The following is a 23,102-nucleotide window of genomic DNA, read 5'->3' as shown; positions in this document are numbered from 1 at the left end:
GTACTCAATGTCACTAGTTGCGCAATCCAATTAGAAACAGAGTTAAATCCAGTTTATGTCTTCACAGTTCAAAGACCAAATCAATACTGATTTGGTCAACGACTAAGGAAGAAAGAATACATAGCAAGCTCGAACTGGTGAAAACTGTTCTTAAGTCTGCGATGCACGAGAAGATATTTTACCCCCTTATGACACTCACCTGCAAGAAAAATTCTTTGGAAATTGGAAAGGAATAAGAACTGAGGAAATTTCTATATAATCAGGATTTTACATGTATAACGAGATCTCTATATATTAAATGTCAATCAAAGGATGTTTTTTTTGAAGGGGAGAGAAATTCGGTAAAAGCGAAGTAATATACCAGGCTTCACTCCCACTTCGAATTTAAAAAGACTCGGGACATCCCTTGTGGTACCTGTCGTTTAATCCTATAAGTTTTCATTCTCACCGATTGTCACTCTAAGTAAATGCGAATAAGACGTACGATTTCTCTCGAAATTTATTTAAGATATGATAAAACGTATAAAACACTGGAACGGTTCACGAAAACACAAAATAAGAAAAACGCAAGAAAATGCGTTATTTAAAATCATTATTTTTGGTATTGTACTTTGGCCACATAGCCATTATCGCCATTAACAGTAAAAGTAACCACTTGGGTTCGTCCATTTGGTAATAATACTCGATAACTTCCTTTGGTGAGTACTCCGTCACTACTAACTTCATCATGAGCAAAGTCTAGTCCATTTTCGCTGTCGTTAACTCCCCATTCAAAAGCATAAGGCATGGGCATCATCGCCGGTGGCGCCGGTTCCTAAAATTTAAGGAATATGCAGGTTTTTGTCAAGATTTGTATATATTTTTAATATTATGTTTTATTACTTAGAAAACAAATGTAGATATTGCAATTTGATTTCAAATGAACCCTTAAACGACTCTCTAGGATATTCCAGTGTCCCACAAGTGGATACTAAAGAGGAGACACTATACTGAATCGCATGTGAAAAAAAAAATCCCAGCTGTTCAACAGGGAGGACAGGTTCCTAAGCCTGTTTTTGGATGTGGTGATTCTGTCGATTACAGTTTTCAATTCGATTCAACCAGAATTTGATGGTCTCAGTCTGATTTTTGAAATTCTCGTAAATTCTTTTTTCGCAACAAGCTTTTATCATCAAGATAAATCTAGATATTACTTACCATTCCCGAATCAGCTTCAAATGGTAATTATTCTTCACCTGACACCTATTTTCAAAATATGTTTTTACATTTTCTGTTGCTATGAGCTAGAGTTTGTTCTTTACTTGGCTGTTTCTGGGGAAGCAACCATGATAATAATGCTGATGCACATTGAAGTTTCACATATCAAAGTTAATAGCCGTGCCAAAGTTTAGTCTTACTAACATTAACAGAGTTGGGCACAATTTTAATGTCTCTACAGGTATATTGATAATAAGGTGTTACAAATATTTAAATTGGGATTCAGCTAGTTTGAGAAACATCTAGCATGTAACTATACTAAGCCAACTAACACCGTGAACTCAAGTGCACTTTATTTTGGTCAACTGACCAAACAAGAAGAAAAAGATTAAGATAATTTAACTTTAAGACTAAATTGTATATTCAACCAGAGTCTTTAATTTAATTGTACTCTGTGTACTTCCTCAAAGTCTGAATCTCAGAGTCTAAGATTTAATTATGGTGTTTACGATTTAATTGAGTCTGAGACTTAATTGTATGTTCAACCAGAGTCATGTGTCTCTGTCTAAAACCTTTCCCCATTCGAACATCAGCTTGTCTTAACCTTTTATGACTTCATGATTGGAACTTTATGACCTTCACGAGGCCATGGGGCTTGTGCATTTTCTAGTGCATTATTCAACTTATTACGAATAAAATATAAGTTATCTTGTACCTGACATATACTATGATACCGAATGAGCTTTTGGAATGGCAAATCTAGTCTCTTTTATTAAATTATATTTAATAAAGGGATATTACTAAAAATTACAAAAAGTAGTAGGGTTTTATTGGGTCGAATAAATAAATAATGGGATTTATTAAATGATATTTAAGTGCGTTATCCACTGAAGTACTTTTTATATATTTTTTTTCTATTATATAATTGAGCTTCATCAAAGCTTTAATTTCAGAAGTAAATCGAAGCTATGTCTAAACATATTGCCCCTGAGCTTGCATGTTTAACCACTCCACTGTGGAGAAGTTGACTCTGGTTAGGCTAGCCTATTAGCCGTGAAACAAACCGTTTGATTGGGTCTGGTAACTAGTTCTAGTCTATAAGCTGAGGAACCATTGATTAAAGGGTACGCTGTATCCAATGTCTCTAATTGCACAAGTCAAAGAGCTAATTCAGATTTCAAGGAGTGTTTATTTATAAGACATAAGTTCAATGTTAGGTCACAAGATTTAGTAAGAAGTTTCATGACACAAATATAGTTATAATTATGGTTTATAAAGTGCATATTTATCTACAGCACATATATTTTACAGGAGAGCAAATTTTGTGAAAAATGACTTATGTTTTCTTTCCTTTTTTTCACAATAAGGCATTTAAAGCATAAAAAATGTGTTTAAAACTATAATTCTACCATTTTAAATGCAAATTTTCTTTCTGGGCTTGAGTGTTGGAAAATACTTAAGCTTCCAGTCGCTAGGGTTAGGAGGCGCTTTTTTTCCAATGACATTCCTTGCATCGAATGGGGTTCTTGCAAATAACAACAGTCAAGACGATTCCTTGAGTATGGATAGCTTTCAATCGTAGGTGTTCGGAGAGATTGAAGGAGATGTGCTAGATATTTTTTAAACGAACTGCAATTACTGCAAGGAATTGACAATAAGCTACACGAAAAAAAAATTCACGCCACTTTCTAGGACTACATTGAACAAAAATCCAAAGATTTTAGGGTACGTTTTACAGAATATGTGGTGCCAAAAAAGTTTGCGCCTTGAAAATTCACCTTGGGCCAAATGAAAAGCAAGAAGTTCTCGAATGCGGTGGGAAGAAGTCTTAATAAAGGATTTTTGAAAGCAAAGAGGAACTTCATGAGAAGCAGCTTCACTCAGTGAAGCTCTTAATGAAACGAGGAAGAGAAATAGTATTTGCAGCAGTTTTGGCCTCAGGGAGCTTGGTTTTACAATAATTTGTCAGTAGTAGCACTGGTAGTGGAAGGAAAATACTCACTGATATTACAGGTGAAAATGGTAGTTTTGCATTATCAAGACTCGTTGGCTCATTTAGCAGCTCCTTAGTTTCTTCTTGGTTTGAGGGCTCACTTGGTAACTCATAAAGTCCGCTTGGAACTGATGGAGGTGGATCATAGTTGTATTGAGGAAAAGCAACTGCAACAGATATACAGGCAGCAAGAAGTAAAAAAGCCTGAAACAAAAATCATATGAATGGCGCATTTCAGAAGCAATGTATCATCTGTAAAACGTTTTTATAACGAGCAGATCATAGTATCACCCTAAATAATGAGATTTGAATCCTCCTTTGAGGAATCGGAGGAACTAGACTAGATGACAAATTGTGATGAAGTGAGCAACATCAAGGGGACCTGATGTTTAGTTTCTTTTGAAACAGATGAACTGTGGGGATACTGTTGTTCTGATTGGTGTAAAAAGAAAAGAAAGAGAAAGCAAGGGGTGCTGTGTCAATCAGTTGAATAACCTCATAATTCGCATACTAAAAGTTGCTTAAGATTAGGTCTGTTATGTAACAGCCATATTTAGTATGTTAACGAATTCTTAATTTTTGTTTACGATCCTGAAAATGTTTCAGACATTGAAGTAACTGAAAGTCTCCACTAAGAAGAGAATCAGAAAAAAAGCTATTGTAGCGACAACAAAATTGGCATACTGAATGAAAATTTAGCTGCTAGGAATACTGAAACTAGAGAGTGTAACTTTTAGTAATTATCATACAGGCCATTTTTGTGCTATTTAGGGCTATCTAATATGAGTTATTTGACCTGTAGATTTACTTTCACTACCGTCGCGATTTTGGAATTGTTATATTCAAGGACAGAAATCAAAACCAAAAGATTGGTGTCTAACTATAGTGTAGGCTATGTGTGCTTTCTATTTAAAAAAAAAAAAAAAAAAAAAAACAAGCAAAAGTGAAGAGCAGCTTCACTTAAAATTAAAATAAATCATCATGCACATGATCCTATGATCCTTATGAAGATTACGAACAAATTATACCTATAATCATGATGTACCTACAATGTTATGATGTACCTACCATATTATGCCCATCACATGTTGAACTGTAGCATAAAGAGCAAGGGGTATCTAGGAAGCTCTAGAGTTTAGATCTTTCCTATAACTATGTTACTTAGTCAAACAGTTCGTGGTAACGAACTGTAGTAAGGAGCGACCCGGCTCAATAGTAACCAAAACTCTAAAAAATGGAATTTTGATACCAATAGCTACATCAAAAGAATCGCATTTTAATGCTGGTTTTAAATATATAAGTTTCATCAAGTTTAGTCTTACCCATCAAAAGTTACGAGCCTGAGAAAATTTGCGTTATTTTAGAAAATAGGGGGAAACGCCCCCTAAAAGTCATAGAATCTTAACGAAAATCACACCATCAGATTCAGCGTATCAGAGAACCCTACTGTAGAAGTTTCGAGCTCCTATCTACAAAAATGTGGAATTTTGCATTTTTTGCCAGAAGGCAGATCACGGATGCGTGTTTATTTGTTTTTTTGTTTTTTTGTTTTTTTTTTGTTTTTTTTTCCCAGGGGTGATCGTATCGACCCAGTTGTCCTAGAATGTTGCAAGAGGGCTCATTCTAACGGAAATGAAAAGTTCTAGTGCCCTTTTTAAGTGACCAAAAAAATTGGAGGGCACCTAGGCCCCCTCCCACGCTAATTATTTTCCCAAAGTCAACGGATCAAAATTCTGAGATAGCCATTTTATTCAGCGTAGTCGAAAAACCTTATAACTATGTCTTTGGGGACGACTTACTCCCCCACAGTCCCCGTGGGAGGGGCAACAAGTTACAAACTTTGACCTGTGCTTACATATAGTAATGGTTATTGGGAAGTATACAGGCGTTTTCAGGAGGATTTTTTTTGGTTTGGGGGAGGGGTTGAGAAGAGGGGGATATGCTGGGGGAACTTTCCTTCGAGAATTTGTAATGGGAGAAGAAAATTTCCATGAAGGGAGAGCAGGATTTACTAGCATTATTTAAAAAAAAAAAACAATTAAAAAATAAAAGTGAAAAAGCTTTTTCAGCTGGAAGTAAGGAACAGCAATAAAACTTAAAACAAACAGAAATTATTACCCATATGAGGGGCTCACCTCCTTCTAATACCTCGCTCTTTACGCTAAAGTATTTTCGGTAATTTCAACTACTTATTCTACGGCTTTTGTGATTCAGGGGGTCATTCTTAATGAATTGGGATAAAATTTAAGCTTTAGTGTAAAGAGCGAGGTACTGACGATGGGGCGAATCCCCTCATATATGTAATAAAAACATGAGAATACAAAAGTTCTTTACGTAAGCTAATTTATAAGTTACGTAAATCTTTTACCAATAAAAAGATTCGTAAAAAATTAAAAGTTCTAGTTGCCTTTTTAATTAACCAAAAAATCGGGGGGCAACTAGGCTTCGTCCCCCGGTCTTTTTTTCTCAAAATCATTCGATCAAAATTATGAGAAAGCCATTGAGCCAAAAAAAAAATATGCAAATTTCGTTTTGATCATTCCTCTGCGGAGAGCCAAAATCAAAACATGCAATGATTCAAAAACGTTCAGAAATTAAATAAAAAAAAAACAAGTTTTTTCAACTGAAAGTAAGGAGTGACATCAAAACTTAAAACGCACAGAAATTACTTCGTATATGAAAGAGGCTGCTTCCTCATCAACGCCCCGCTCTTTACGCTAAAGTTTTTTACTGTTTTAGAAAGAAGAATTGAGAGAAAGAGTCAAACTCTTTCTAACTCTCATTCTAACGGAAATGAAAAGTTCTAGTGCCCTTTTTAAGTGACCAAAAAAATTGGAGGGCACCTAGGCCCCCTCCCACGCTAATTATTTTCCCAAAGTCAACGGATCAAAATTCTGAGATAGCCATTTTATTCAGCGTAGTCGAAAAACCTTATAACTATGTCTTTGGGGACGACTTACTCCCCCACAGTCCCCGTGGGAGGGGCAACAAGTTACAAACTTTGACCTGTGCTTACATACAGTAATGGTTATTGGGAAGTATACAGGCGTTTTCAGGAGGATTTTTTTTTGGTTTGGGGGAGGGGTTGAGAAGAGGGAGATATGCTGGGGGAACTTTCTTTCGAGAATTTGTAATGGGAGAAGAAAATTTCCATGAAGGGAGAGCAGGATTTACTAGCATTATTTAAAAAAAAAAAAAAATTAAAAAATTAATGTGGAAAAGCTTTTTCAGCTGGAAGTAAGGAACAGCAATAAAACTTAAAACAAACAGAAATTATTACCCATATGAGGGGCTCACCTCCTTCTAATACCTCGCTCTTTACGCTAAAGTATTTTCGGTAATTTCAACTACTTATTCTACGGCTTTTGTGATTCAGGGGGTCATTCTTAATGAATTGGGATAAAATTTAAGCTTTAGTGTAAAGAGCGAGGTACTGACGATGGGGCGAATCCCCTCATATATGTAATAAAAACATGAGAATACAAAAGTTCTTTACGTAAGCTAATTTATAAGTTACGTAAATCTTTTACCAATAAAAAGATTCGTAAAAAATTAAAAGTTCTAGTTGCCTTTTTAATTAACCAAAAAATCGGGGGGCAACTAGGCTTCGTCCCCCGCTCTTTTTTTCTCAAAATCATTCGATCAAAATTATGAGAAAGCCATTGAGCCAAAAAAAAAATATGCAAATTTCGTTTTGATCATTCCTCTGCGGAGAGCCAAAATCAAAACATGCATTGATTCAAAAACGTTCAGAAATTAAATAAAAAAAACAAGTTTTTTCAACTGAAAGTAAGGAGTGACATCAAAACTTAAAACGCACAGAAATTACTTCGTATATGAAAGAGGCTGCTTCCTCATCAACGCCCCGCTCTTTACGCTAAAGTTTTTTACTGTTTTAGAAAGAAGAATTGAGAGAAAGAGTCAAACTTTAGCGTAAAGAGCGGGGCATTGATGAGGAAGCAGCCTCTTTCATATACGAAGTAATTTCTGTGCGTTTTAAGTTTTGATGTCACTCCTTACTTTCAGTTGAAAAAACTTGTTTTTTTATTTAGTATCATGTTAAACCTATAAAGTTTTGAAACTTTAGCACAAAGAGCAGGTGGCCCAAGAGAACGTCAAAGTCTCTTATTTATGGATAGCTTTCGTTCTTTTTAATTTTGAGCTTCATTTTTTTCGTATGAAACTTATTTTTCTCCAATTTATATTGCAAGAAAATAAGTCTTCGTCCCCCCTCCATCATTTCTTTATTCTACGTTTTAAGTTTGCTTATTACAATGCTTGGAAAGCTATAATAGCCCCTGAAAAAAGTAGACCCCAAAACCAAATTTCTTTACTATTCCAGTTTGTCAAGGGCGGCGGCTCTTAGGATAAATCCTATTTCTAGAGGAAGTTATCACCCTTCCACTTCTGTGAAGGTAAGCATATAAATATAATATTTTGTTAAAACTCAAAATTTTTGTGCAATAAAGATATCCAAACACTTTCCTCCGAATAAAGTGAGGTTAGGGGGAAGATCCCCTTCATTCTATAACTGATCCGAAGTCTCTCGCTAAAATTTCAAGATACTGGGCCTAAAATAACACTTCTAGTGGCTTTACGCACCCATCCACCAAAAAGGTCAAACTAGCCCACGCTTAACTTTTGCGCAACTATGCAACACTGTAAATCTTAGCACTGTTGTGTAAAATGTTTGCAACAACCGTTCATTTTGTATGGGATGCATTCATATTTATAAGCGACTGCACCCCAGCACGGCAGTACGGCTTCTCTTTTCCATAAGCTAACATCAACTGGCTAACTCCTTTTATTTTGTTTGATAAAATTGCAGCCTTGGCTAGACTAAAATAGTTTCTTTGGTGCCCATCAGAGAAGATAGCTAGCCCTTTGCTGCGACCCAATCTCTTTTGTTGCTTACAAAAAGCACTAACACTTTCAATTTTCTTTCGAATCGTCCTTTTCTTATTGTTCTATGAATAATGTTATGATACAATCACCCTTGCTGCTGAAAACACAAAAACCCAGCCGTGCAGATTCTTCTCTGGAGAATATAAAATTTTGTATTTCTGTAGACAGGGGCTTTAACATTTCATTTTACGGTTCCCAGACATATATGCAAATATGCAGGTTCCATAAAGACATTATCCCTTTTTTGTCGTGTCTGCCCCCTTCTCTTCCATATAACGCCAACACTCCTATGCTAGTTAAATGCAGTCGGAAAATTAGACTCTTTTCCTTTCGTAAATTGTTTTCAATTTTTTTCTTAGAGTTTAGGTATCTTTTGATAAAAGTCGCTTATTACTCATTACTGTAAACGATTTGGTATGATAAAATAGAAAAACTAAAATGGAATTATTGTCCTGATAAATTTTTACAGAAAGTCATAAATTTCTCATAGTCTCAACGTTCAAGACCGAATACCCAAAAAGATCAAGCGAAAAAATTAAACCAATGAACTTATCTAATCTTAATTAGCGATGGCTATTAACTTATCTTAGCGAGGCAGGAACTAAATTTTCCATTTTTTGTTTTTAATTTGGTTAAAGTCTGCTAACGCTAAAACCTAAAACACCTTTTGGAAATTAGTAACTTAGAATTCAGAAGAAAGGTCAATGGTATTGACACAATGTCATGCAAAAAAAAAAAAAACATTTGTACCATGCCATCCAAAGCTCTGGTGATCCAGAATATTTTTATTGTTAATATGGGGTCTGAACTTCGACAAAGAACATATTTAGGATACACCATAATCATTTTGGAATGATTTAGTTTATTTTTCTACAACCCTTTTTATAAGGTGCTCCTGCTATTAAGGCTTTTAGTAAATTTGACCTTAAAAATAAAAGAGTTCCAAGTGATAATTCCCTAAAACAATAAAACTTATTCATTTTTGAATTAAAATCAGCGGTCGATGCTACCTTAAAACCGGATAGATTCTATACTTTGGAATTACCTCTGTTTGAACTAAAAGAATTATAATTAATTATATTTTGGAAGCTAAACTATGATTTATATCCAAAAGAAATGTGATTGGCCTCTCCTTTACACAAGAACACACTCGGTTTTGCGTTTGGAGAAGCGGTCGATGCTCCTTTAAAAACTGGAATTTATTTTTCAACTTGAATTATTTCAATAGAACTGAAAGAATTCTATATCTTTATACTTGGATGCTAAACGAAAATCTTAATCCAAAATTAGGCTTACTTGGTATCTTGGTCAATTTTGGCAATTTTACGTCAGAAACTAGGTGGTTTAGCTTGCCTAAGCCCAGCCTATGAAATATTTTCGGTGAATACACCACGCAGGTTCAGTGGAATAAATATTTTATCTCGAATAAACACCTTATCTCGTCACACTTATTCAATACAATAGTTTCTTAACCTCCAAAGCGTTTTAATAGCTTTGCAAATTTATATAATTTCTGCTGAACCTGTGATATGGACTGTGACAATCATTTAATAATATATTGCATATTAAATTAATTAAATTGTCCCGAAACAAGTAATAACCTTGCGAACGAAAGTCAAAGCAAGGTCAATACTGTAAGAAGTCAACGGACTGCAGCTAAAATAGCAAATGAAAAAATCCATTCAATTTATAATTCATAGCTTTGTTTCACTAACCTGTAAGATTTTGATTGGATTTGGGGTTGGGTGACCTGCTTTTGTTTTGTTGCAAGTATTTATAATTTTCATTTTCAATAGATTCCCATTTATACACCGAATGTGGCAGAGGAAAGTTTCATTATATACAATTGCTTTAGTTTTATTCTAAAGTTATTACCGTCAGTGTAGGAGTTTTGTTTTATAATGTGAGCTGTTTCTTATTTATTTTATTGTTTATATATTTTTGTGGTGTTTTATTTGTCGTGGCATTTTATTTATGATGTTTTAAAAAAAGTCTTAAATTGTCGGTTTGTAATTTTCTTCTTTTTTTCCGCTGAGAAAGGCTCCCGGACGTGGGGCCGAAATATTCGGAGTTTTTTTCTTTTTTTTAGTTTAAGTGTAGTTTATATATTTTTATTTTTGTTCACTGCTTTATAGAAATTAAACCCGTTTTTTATTCAATCAATTTTTCGTTAAAGATAAACACTTTTTCTAACGTCCCTTTTTCCGAAAAATCCATCATCGCATATGATTTAACAATACTACATTCAATGTTTTAATTGGCCAAAAACCTAATTAGTTCTTCTAGCATTTTAAAATAAAATCTAAAAAGGCTTCGACTTCAAGTCAATGTAAATCAAAGTTTGATAAAAGAGCTAATAAGTTCAGTTTCACTTCACATAGTAAACATTATAATCAGTTTTTTATGGGGACCTAAATTCATGCTATCCTCTTAACCTTTTAGTATCATGAAATGTTAATAGGTGTTTCAAAATTTGGAGCTGTTGGATGTGTTCGTGGGGCTCACGGGTAAAACCCGTGAAACGGAATATACATCAAAAGATACGACTAGAAACTGCTTCTAGCCGTACTGCTACAAATAACCCGCAGCATGAATCTGCAAGACATCAGCGGAATCTGCACTGGCATTATAGAAACTATCCCTTCTCCACCCCAATGTGTTTAAATTTTTACCACATTTTGCAATATCATTATCTATTATTACCATCTAAATTTTGGTTTCAATAAATAAAAAAGTGTTGCATTTTACGTAAAACAAGTTGTTTTAGCTTGCATCCTCAAACTCAGCCTCCCTTATAAATTAATTAAACCTGTTTTTTCCGTACCTTAAATACTTCTAAAAGCTCTTTTTTGTTAGAAATTGGCCGAAAATGAAATTATATCATAGACTTTAAGTCACTAAAGCTGTGACAGAAGTCTATAGTACCATAGACTTACAATGTTTTCTAAAAATGTATTTCCTCAACCGCAAAATTTGGTTTTGTGACTTAATACTGTTTGAATTACAACAGTCAACTATAGCAAAATGAAATGGAAGTAAAGAGCGACACTAATATTTAAAACGAGCAAAAAGTGTTCTATTATTGAGGGGTCTTCCTCCTCCTGAGCCCCCAACTGTTTACACTGAAGTTTGACTTTTTGCCCCTCATGTTTTGAAACCGAATTCTCAAGCCTAAAGGCACTCGTAAATACTTCCCGCATAGAACTAAAAACTTTGACTTAAAGAATATTGGTTGAGGATGGGTAAATACTCTTACATACGGAATAGCTTCAGATGTTTAAGGCTTTAATTTGCTCTTTACTTTCATTTGGAAAAAAACTTTTTATTTCATTTAACACCTAAATAAAATCTTAGTGTTGGATTGGGATCCAGCTAAGAAATCCATCAAATATGTTAACGAATAGCTTATTTTAATAGTACGAAACATTCTACATACCAGTGTAGTAAGCCACATTTAGTCTATATTTTTTATTTTGCCTTTTAAGCCTATTCTAGGAAGGAATCATATTTTAACAATTGATATTAGTGGGTACTAGGAAACCATTCAAATAGAAAAATAGCATGTAAGCGAAAATAAAGTGCAAAAACAGAATAAAATATAGAATTCTCCAGGCACTCCTGAAGAGGCTATAGAGTCAAGGCTATAGAGCCTTGAAGGGGATATACAATGAGTATTTGCTTTCATTGCTTTTGAAATAAAAAACGTTTTCTCTTTTTCAAACGAAAGCAAACAGAAACACTGACGTTGAAACGAACGAAAATTATTTCGTATACTGGAGGGGCTACCTGTTACTAACCCTCCACTCTTTACGCTGAAGCCTTGTCTTACCTTGAAAATACTTATTTCCAATGTAATATCCCCTATGTTTGAGCAGTCGTTCTTAAGGGGGTTGGGAATAAAAGTCTTAACATTTACGTAAAGAGTGGAGGGATGGAGGAAGGAGTGGCCCCCCTTATACACGGAACAGTTACTATTCATTTTAAGCTTTAACGTCGCTTTTTACTTTTATTGTGTAAGTAGCTATAGTTGAAAACCCTTTAAAGAGATATTACCCCCCCACACCCTTTTGTATAATCCTCCCAAACATTTCAGTGCTTGAAAACTAAAAAATACTTTTGAAAAAAACTGTCTAATAGAAAAATACCTTTCATTTATTTGAATTTTTAATTTTTGGGATTTTTAATATGCAATTCTCAACGATACCTGTGACAAATTACCCATTGGACACTTCAGTTATGCGACAAAGTTGCATATATCTTGCGGGGAAGTTTACGTTGAAGAAAGATACGAAATATAACTTACGCTTAATGTCCTATTTTAACAAAAATAAACAATATTCTGCCGTTTTTAGGTAGAAAAAGAGATTGTGCCATAAAGTAGCGTTTTCCATTTGTTTGTGCCAGAAGCAATCATTTTTACCCAAACAAGCTCAATATTTCAGGAAATGGAAATTTTAAGATAGCAAAGCAATTTTTAACGATCTAAAGCCTTAAAGAGAAGATTTTCAATTTCTCTTGTCATCAATGGCTTGATTTTGTGCACATAAAACCTTACGGTGTGACATAATTGTCACAGTTAGTTCTGTCTTTATTCATAAATTAATATATAAAAAGCAAGCTTCTTTAACTGAAAGTAAGGAGCAGCATTAAAACTTAAAACGAATAGAAATTATTCTTATGAAAGGGGCATCCGAGGCAAATAATGCCTCGCTCTTTACGCTAAAATTTCACGTTTTGTCAAAACTCTACTTTTTAAAACAGTATAAACAATATAAACTTTAGCGTAAAGAGCGAAGTGTAAAGGAGGGGACAGCCCCTATCACATACGGAATAATTTCCTTTCGTTTTAAGTTTTAATGTCGCTCATTACTTTCAGTTAAATAAACGTTTCTTTTTCTTATTTTATTTCTGAACGTTTTTCTACCAAACAAGTTCAAATTTGGCTCACGGTATATGAAAAATTAAAACAAACTTCGCATATTAATTTAGGCCGATTTATTCCGTATATAAACGGTTGCACTCTCCTCAATGCCTTGCTCTTTACTCTAAAACGCTGTTACGCTTTACGCTGTTGGCACTTTTAAAAAAACTTCCCATTCTAATTAAACGGGCCCCGTCTTTCAGTAGAAGCTATTAAAAAGTTGAGACTAACAGCCAAACTTCAGCGTAAAGAGCGAGGTATTGAGGAGGATGTAACCCCTCATATATGGAATAATTCCTGTTCGTTTTTTTCAAATAATGTCGGTAAATCTGGCTCACCCTCTCAACCCCCCCTCACGGAAAACTCCTCCGTGTAAATTTCATCCATCGGAAAGTGCTACCACTCCCTGTCAAATTCCCTTCGGACAGTTCACTCTTCAGCCTGAAAACTTCTTCTTTGCATTCTTTCATTTGAATAAGACTTTAGTCTCTAATCGGTTTCTCGATCATGCCAGAAATACCCCCTAACATGAGAATTATTTCTTGGAAATCAGAACAAGCAGAAAAAGACCTTAGATAATTCCCCCGGAACATCTCCAGGTAAAAATTTGATGAAGAGAATGTAAGGCAACTAAAAAGAATTTCGTATAGTAATTCTGCAAAATCCCCCCAGTATAACATCTCCCCTGGAATATTCAGTCCCCACACAGAAATCTATCTTCTCAAGGAAGATTATCCCTATAGGAATACACCCTAAGCAGCCCCCCTCCCCAAAAATAAATGTATATACTTCCCAATAGCAAATACTATACGTGAAAAATGGGTGAATTTCAAAACTTACGGGCCTCTCCCCACGGACGACAGGGGGTCATTTTACACCTAGAGACATAATTATTGATCTTTCAGCTGTACTGAACAAAATGACTATCTGAAAATTTTGATCAGATAGCTTTGGAGGGAAATGTGTGTGGGAGGGGGCCGAGTCGACCACCAATCGTTTCGGTCACTTAAAAAGGGCACTAGAACTTTTATTCCTAGTTTGAATACACCCTCTCCCGATTTTTAGGACCATTATTTCGGTATAATCACCCATGGGAAAAAACACAAAAGCACACAAAACAAAAAAGCACGCATCCATGATCTGTTTTAAGGTATAAATAGCACAATTCCACGTTTTTGCAGATAGGAGCTTGGAACTTCTACAATTTCTCTGGTACGATGAATCTGATGATGAGATTTTTATTCAGATTCCCTTAATTTGAGGACGGTTTCCCCCTATTTTCAAAAATCAAGCAAATTTTTTTCAGGCTCATAACTTATAGTGGGTAACGCTAAACTCGATGAATCTTGTATATTTAGAATCAGCATAATAAGTTAATTTTCTTATGTATATATTGATATTAAAATTCTGTTTGTTAGAGTTTTGATTACTGTTGAGTCGAGGCGCTCCTTACCTATAGTTCGTTTCAAGCAGGTCTTGGTATCGAACCGTACGTAAGGAGCGACTCGGCTCAACAGTAGCCGAAACTCTAAAAAACAGAAGTTTGGAACCAATAGATACATCAAAAGAATCCAATTTGTATGCTGATGTCAAATATATATGTTTCATTAAGTTCAATATTACTCATCAAAAGCAACGAGCCTGAAAAAATCTATCTTATTTTCAAAAAAGGAACGTCCCTTAAAAGTCATAGAATCTTAATAAAAACCTCACCATTAGCTTCAGCGTATCAAAGAACCTGTAGAGGTTCTCAAGCTACTATCTGCAAAAATGTGGATTTTTTTGCCAGAAGAAAGATCACTGGTACGTGTTTTTTTTTTTTTTTTTTTTTTTTTTTTTTTTTTTTTTTTTTTTTTTTTTTTTTTTTTTTTTTTTTTTAGGAGTGATCGTATCGACCCAGATGTTGTAGAATATTGCGAGAGGGCTCACTCGGATGGCAATTAAAAGTTCTATTTCCCTTTTTAAGTTGCCAAAAATTGGAGGGCAACTAGGTTCCCTCCCACGCTCATTTTTTCCCAAAGATACCCGAGCAAAATTTCAGATAGCTATTTTGTTCAGCACAGTCGAAATAACTAATAACTATGTCTTTGAGGATGACTTAATCTTCCAGAGTCCCCGGGGGAAGGGCTGCAAGTTGTGACCTTTGCCCATTGTTTAAATACAGTATTGGTTAATGGGAAGTATACAGACTTTTTCAGGACTGATTTTTCTGGTGGGGGAGGGCTCAGGTGGAGTCAGTTATGTTTTTAGGATTTTTCCATAGAGGAATTTTTTATTGGGGAAGAAAATATTCCATGAAGATTTCCCGGTATTATTTAAAAAATGATCAGAAATTAAGCTAAGAAAAAACAAGTTTTTTCAACTGAAAGTAAGGAGCAACATTTAACCTTAAAACCAACAGAAATTATTATGTATATGAGGGGGTTCGTCCCATCGTCAATACCTCGCTCTTTATGCTAAAGTTTTTTAGTAGTTTCAAAAGAGCTATTTATTCTAATTAAAAAGTCATTGCGATTCAGGAGTCATTCTTAAAGAATTGGAACCAGTTTCAAACTTTAGCGTAAAGAGTGAGGTGTTGAAGAGGGGTCGACCCTTTTTATACGTAATAATTTATGTTCATTTTAAGTTTTAATGTTGGACCTTACTTTCAGTTGAAAAGGCTTTTATTTATTTTTTATTTTATTTTATTTATTTAATCGGTTACAATGGGCTACTACTACTAGGCTGCATCCGACGCTGCAATGACGATTGTCTTCTTGTGTCGGATTTTTTTTTTTTGTTACAATTTTGTTCCTATACTAAGATTTCATTCCAAAATATATTTAAGAAGTGTATTACAAACAGGATCTTAGGATTAACTTAGTACAGAATAAACCACAGCGGTTCATGCAGCGAACTCACTTGAATTTCATATCACACCCTAGAAACTTTTCAAAAAAATGTGTTATATTATCTCTTTTCAAAAGATATGCGTGTTATCTAATCTTGTATATAAAGGTCCAGTTTTGTCAAAAATTGCATTGTATTTTAATATTAATTTTATTAGCTTCTATATATGGTGATTTCCATTCTAACTCAACATCTTTCTATGACGTTTTAGTGCCCCACTAGCGGTAAAGAAAAAAAAAAATAGGAATACATCATTGCCTGTCGTACAAAAAGTGATTTTAATAGTTGCTCAAAATAGGGGTTAGTAATTTTCCTATTTTGTGATTCCAGCTTTGTTGACTAAAACGATGTACCTTCCATTTAAATGATGGTTAAGATGGCTAGGGCATATTCTGTCCATAGCAGAGCAAAGGTTAAGATGGCTAGAGCATGTTCTGTGGATGAAGGATGACATAATGCCAAAGAATGTCCTTTTCGGCCAACTGTCTAGGACTAAACAAAAAGTAGGTCGTACGCAGTTGGGGTGGGAGGATGTTACAAAAAAAGATTTAAATGGAACAATATTTTCCTGGGAGGGTGTAGAGAAGGATACTTTGAATACATTGGGATGGAGGAGTGGCGTGTTTAGCTGTGTTGACCTCAGACCATAGCCTCTATTCTAAACATAGCCTTTATCTAAAAGGCTCAGGGAGAGTTTGGAAATTTGGGCATAAAAACAATCTTTTTAAGGGCTAAAGCACGCAATTTTATATCTCTGTTCATAATTTTGTAAGGCCAAAAGTAAGTCAACTTATTTAAGTGAAGCTTTGAAAATCAATATTTGGATAAACCGTTCATTTCGTATAGAGTGCGTGCATCTTCAGGAGAGAATGGGGCACAGTGTGGCATTACTGACTCTGAAACTAGATGGCTTAAAGTTCAATTTTTACGTGATTTCGTATTGATTGGCTATTGCAGGGTTTGCATTCGGTGGCTTTTAGGCACATTTTGGGCTAAAATCCTCTGATAAGGTTCTGTGATATATTGAATTTAATGGTGTAGTCTTAATCAAAATTACTTGACCACTTTTGGTGGTATTTTCCCCTTTTTCAAAAAGCAGGAAAATATTCTCTAGCTGGTAACCGTTATTGGATAACTTTATACTGAATGACTCTTTAAACAGTTCGTCGAAACAAATTACTAGTAAGAGTGACCCGGCTCAATAACAGCCGAAACTCTAAAAACAGAATTTTGATACCAATAAGTACATCAAAAGAATCGTATTTTATGCTGATTTCAAATATTTAAGTGTCATCTAGTTTAGTTTTACCTATCAAAAGCTACGAGCCTGAGAAATTTACATTGTTTTCTAAATACCCCTTAAAAGTCACAGAATAATAATGAAAATTACACCATCAGATTCAGCGTATTATAGAATCCTAGTGGTTTCAAGCTCCTTCGGCAAAAATGTAGGATTTATATATATATATATATATATTTTTTTTTCCAGAAGCAAGATCACGGGTGTTTTTTTTCAGGGGTGATATATCGACCCAGTGGTCCAAGAATATCGCGAGAGAGCTCATTCAAAAGAAAATTACAAGTTTTAGTGATCTTTTTGAGTAACCGAAAAATTGGAGGGCAACTAGGCCCCCTCCCATGCTCATTATTTCTCAAAGCCATCTGATCAAAATTTTGTGATATCCAATTTATTCGGCATTTTCAAATACCTAATAGCTATGTCTTTGAAGATGACTTAATACCCCACAGTCCCCGGATGAATGGCTGCAAGTAATGACCTTCGGGTCGAGGGAGGGGGTACTAGGGAGGATTTTTCCATAGAGAAATTTTTAATTGGGGAAGAAAGTTTTCCATGAAAGGTGCCAGATTTCCCCGCATTATTTAAAAAACGATCAGAAGAAAAAGCACGAAAAGATAACTTTTTTTTAACTGAAAGCAAGGAGAAAAAATTGAAACTTACAACGAGCATAAATTATTACGGATATGACCTGGCTCTTTACTCTAAAGTTTTTTTTAGTATTTTCAAATTTAATCTAATTAAACGGCCCTATGATTCAGAGGTCATTCTTAAAGAATTGGAACGAAATTCGAACTTCAGCTCAGAGAGCGAGGTATTGACGAGGGGATGAACCCTCTCATATACGTGGTAAAAATATACGAATATAGAAGTTCGTTACGTAAGTTAATTCGTAAGCTACGGATATTTATTACTAATAAAAAGTTCGTAAATAAAATTAAAAGTTCCAGTGCCCTTTTTATGTAACCAAAAGATGAAGGGCAACTAGGCCCTCTCTCGCCCCTTTTTTCTCAAAATCGTTCGATCAAAATTTTTAGAAAACCGTTTAGCCAAAAAAAAAGGTAAAATTTTGTTTTAATTATTCGTTTACGGTGAGCCATAATCAAAACCTGCATTAATTTAAAAATGTTAAGAAATTAATTTTAAAAAAGTTTGTTTTAACTGAGAACAAAGAGCGACATTAAAACTTAAAACGAACAGAATATATTCCGTATACGAAAGGGGCTGTCCCCTCTTCAACGCCTCACTCTTTGCGCTAATTTTTTTTATTGTTTTCAAAAATAGAGTTGGGAGAAAGAGTCAAACTTTAGCGTAAAGAGCGAGACGTTGAGGAGGGGACAGCCTCTTTTATATACGGAATAATTTCTGATCGTTTTAAGCTTTAATTTCACTCCTTACTTTCAGTAAAAAAAAAACGTGTTGTTTTATTTAATATTTACTCGGAATCACCAAATAAATCTGAATATTTCAATGTATATACTGTTATCAATGCTCTATTTTCAAAATTTTTGATTGCTATTGATACTAGTCGCTTCTTTCCTATAGATTGTTACCACGAATTGCTAGTTTATTGTATACAAATGAATCTAATTCCATAAAATAAAGGCTATGGTTAAGTAAAAATTTCTAGGACTGAAGCCATATAATATATTTAAAAAGAAAAAATGAAGAAAAAAGCTCTTACCTTCATGGTTGTTTGTATTGTACAGATCACTACACTGACGAGATTAACCTAAGATTCAGTTAAGCTCAGATTTATTATATACAAATTGGCGAGGTTGAACGAACTGCCAGGAAGTGTAAACCCAAGCTGGCATAAGTTCATCATATTTCCTGCGCATGTCACCATCACACTTTGGCCCGCGAAATGTCATCCAGTTTTCATCGTTGACCTGCCTCATCCAAATGGTCAAACTCGTTATATAGCTTTAGTGGTTTTCTTTTAATTGTGTTATATATTCCAGAATTATAATGGAACATCTTGTCACGATGCTTACAACTGTACCGATTGTTAAACGGAACAACCCGAAACTTTGTTGGCAGCTTTCATTCATAGTAGATCATGCTTTTTGATGTTGCAATAATTTTGAACAAAAAACGACATTCAGATAAAGACAAGGATAGAGAAACTCCAGAAACATGAAAAACTTGAACGTACTTGATTTTAGTAGAAGGTTTATAAAGACTATAATATTTTATTATGGTACCTAATAGCTATTCTGAATAACGATTCATAATAAAAATGACAACTCAAGAATGTTATTTGCATTAAATGTAGTTCTGTGATATATCAAAAGTAGATTAAGCTTGTAACAGTCTTATGTATTTTAGGTTTCATTGCTCTTCTATTAGATTTTTTTGTCTCGAACAACGTTAAATTTACTTATCTAACTTTTAAAATAATGAATACTTGTATTGTTCTTTAAATTGTAAATCATAAAACATAAAGATCCATAAAAAGCAGACACAAACAACAAAATCACCACAAATGGTATAGTGACATTGGTTTTGCTGGTTGTTTGATGGTTTTCAATTCACAAAAATACATGATTATAAGTAATTGATTGCTCTGAAGAACTTTTCAGTGTTATTTGTGCATTCTATTTGAACAAAAAAGTTGACATAATTATGATAATTAAATATTAAAATTCATGTGATTCCGTATGAAAGTTTATGGACAAAAAGCATTACAAGCCAATAAAGCCGAAATAATGTTCTAGGTCAAATAATAAAAAGTTCAAAACAGAAAGCAATAGCATAAAAAAAAATCAAAAAGAAGTAACAATAAAACAGACACGTTAAAAACAAGTAATTAAGAACAAGAAGACTTGTTCTTTTGACAAAAAGGTCAAAAAACATAAACCCCAAAACCTTTTTCAAATTTTGCAACATCAAACCGTTACATGGAGTGACACAACAAACAGAATTAACAAAAAAAGACAAACTACCATATTTATTTAAGGAAGGACAGTAAGACTTATTGAGGAGCTCCGTGATACAGACTCGGTGATACAAGGTGTTAAATTCCTTAGAAACATCCTTGGAAATAGCTTGCATCAGTGAGTAAGTTAGGACGGCAGATGAGGCTAAGCGGGGATAATGGGGTCTAGCAGTATTGCGGAAACTACAGAAGATGCGATTAGTGCGGGGAAATGATGGACTAGACAAATCTAAGGAAATATTATTCCTTCTTTTTTTTAAGGTGGTAGGCGTGTGGCATTATTTATCTTATATTTGAGAAAAGGGAAATTTTATAACCGGTATAATTCAAAAAGAAATCTTACTTAATCTAATTAACTGCTATGTTTGACAAATTATATTGAAAGAAAATTTAATGTTCTCACTAAAGACTTCTACCCTTGTGGAATTTTGAATTACTCCTCTGGATTTTTATCATCTAACCCCTCACTATCATAGCTGTCCTAAATATTTGGATACTCACAAAATGACAAGAATAGTGTTAAATATTTATAAACTTATTTCTTATTTTAGATTATCGGATACTGGTCCAGGAGAGAAATATAAATATCAGTTGGGCGGGGTGCTTACTGAACTCATTGAAGATAATTTGTTCTCTCTTTCAAGATTCTAAATATTAGACACGTTCCGTGCATAAAGTAAACAAATTAGAATGATCTTAGAATATCACTCGATTTCTACCTGAGGACTAAATTTAAAAAAAAAAAACTAGTTTTTTTTGGCTGAAAATAAGGAACAACATTAAAAATTAAAACGAACAGAAATTATTGCGTATATGAAGGTGTTTTCCCCTCCTCAACACCTCGCTCCTTACGCTAAATTTCTTTAGTACTTTTAAAATACTTCTTATTGTTCTAATTAAACGACTCTTGTGCTTCAAGAGTCGTTCTTAAAGAATTGGACAAAATTCAAACTTTAACGTAAAGAGCTTTACATTAAAAACAGAAAATTCCACATTTTAGCTGATAGATGGTTGAAACCTCTTAAATTAGGTTCCCTGATACGCTGAATCTAATGGTAAGATTTTCATTAATATTTAACTATTTTTGGAGTTGTTTCCCTTTTTTTTGGAAAATAAGGTACATTTTCTTATGCTCGTATTCTTTGATGAGTATCATTAAGATTAATAAAGCTTATATATTTGGAATCAGCATAATAAGCCAATTCTTTTGATATATTCATCGGTATCAAAATTCTGTTTTTTAGAGTTTCGGTTACAATTGAGCCACGACACTTCTTACTTACCGTTCATTATCACGAACTGTTTGAAATATATATATATATATATATATATATATATATATATATATATATATATATATATATATATATATATATATATATTTCCTTGACCAATTCTGATAATTCTATCTGAGAGGTATATTTTTTACTGTCCAGTTTTATTGATGCCCACTTTTCCTTCTTTTCTGAAACCTCCTCTTCAGCTTCACGGTGATCATCCCAGATCTCTTACATTTTCTTCACCTTTTGTTTCAGAACGGTCGGATTATTAGCTACTTGGCTCTCAGAATATACGAATTTTGCATACTCCAACAATGGGATCTGTCTTCAATCCCTTAGTTGCATTTCATATTATTTGGAATACCCTTCCTTATCTGGCTCGAAAACCCACTCGTTTGACACCGTCACAAATACTTAAAAGAAATAACAAAAAATTATAGTTTCTGATTGATTTTTAAGCCATTGGTTGACAGTCTGGTTTAACAAAGGCGGTTTCAGAGTCAAATAGATTGCTTTACAATTCAGTGCCGTAAGAAATACCAAAGAAAAATAAAAGATATTTGGAAAACGGATATTTTCTTTTCTCTGTATAAGGACTATGGAAATAATTTGTATAATTTTATTGCGGTTGATTTTTTTTGTACTGTGTTTTTTTATGCCGCCAATTTTGTTTTATTGCGAGACATTGACAAGGGTCAGTTTTTATCCAAGCTGTGACAGTCATGTTGGAACGATGAGTATTGCATAGCATTCTAGAAAAAAAAAAAAAAACGTATATTTGTTTGGGGCCATAAGAATGGTTTCTAATCGTTATTAATCCAGAACCTACAATGCGCAAGCTGTTTTGGAATTTTATTACAAAAATTTGAGGCAAGAACACCCATAAGCTGAATTCTAGGGGGGGGGCTACCTAGTCTAATCGTCACTTCCAATATTCTATAATAGAAATCTTAAAAAAAGATATAAAATAAAAGGCAGCTTTATTCAGACAGGGGGGAGCTGGAACCCCTGCCCCCTTTTTATAGGTACCTATGGTCGGAGGGCTAGCTGACATAGTTCAACAAAGCTATGGTTTTTACGAGACATATATCTGCTTCTGAGTAGAAAGTTCTGTGTTAATAAGCAAGTAAGTAGGCACAGTTTTAAACAATGTGTCAACAAAATTTTTCCTAAATGTTATCGCCTACTGGTGATCTATTACCTGTTTTGACCTCTATGAGAAGGGGGGGGGACACTCCCAGATATTGTCATTATACCATGCACAAGAACGATGTAAAATAATAAGAATTAAAAATGTATTTTCTTCAAAAAGTTTCTAAGAGGCTATCTATTAAAAAGCTGCTATCCCAACTTTAATTGCCTTAGGCTACTGGTATTAGGAGGCTGCTAACCTGATTTTGGATCGCTAGAATTTAATTAGCACCAATGAAAACGCCTAACATAGAAGTTTCAAGTGAAAAAGAGGGTTGAAAGTTCAACTCAATCAGGGCTATATTTTTTGCCGCATAGAAAAGGTAATATCTTGATCAATCATCCGATTCGTTACATGCAAATAAAGATGATTTGTCCTTTCTTTTCTAAAGTTTTAAAAAGGCTGATTGTCAAAAAGTTTCTAAAAGTCTATCTATTAGAAAGCTGCTATCCCAACTTTAATTGCCTTCGTGTACTGATATTAGGAG

At 34.1% G+C, this 23,102-nt stretch overlaps 1 protein-coding gene across 1 annotated transcript; it reads right to left on the bottom strand.

The window, feature by feature from the left end:
- Window positions 1–481: 481 nt before the first annotated feature.
- Window positions 482–19,045, bottom strand: LOC136029071 (cuticle protein 19-like). The gene is made up of 3 exons (XM_065707114.1): window positions 18,887–19,045; window positions 3,200–3,394; window positions 482–814 (listed from the first exon to the last, which is right to left on the bottom strand). The coding sequence occupies exons 1-3, from the start codon at window positions 18,890–18,892 to the stop codon at window positions 593–595; spliced, it is 423 nt and encodes a 140-aa protein (XP_065563186.1). The 5' UTR covers window positions 18,893–19,045; the 3' UTR covers window positions 482–592.
- Between the last annotated feature and the right edge of the window lie 4,057 nt (window positions 19,046–23,102).

Source organism: Artemia franciscana, chromosome 7, assembly GCF_032884065.1.
Source record: "Artemia franciscana chromosome 7, ASM3288406v1, whole genome shotgun sequence".
NCBI classification, from domain to species: domain Eukaryota; kingdom Metazoa; phylum Arthropoda; class Branchiopoda; order Anostraca; family Artemiidae; genus Artemia; species Artemia franciscana.
This window is presented reverse-complemented; position numbering and strand designations above follow the sequence as displayed.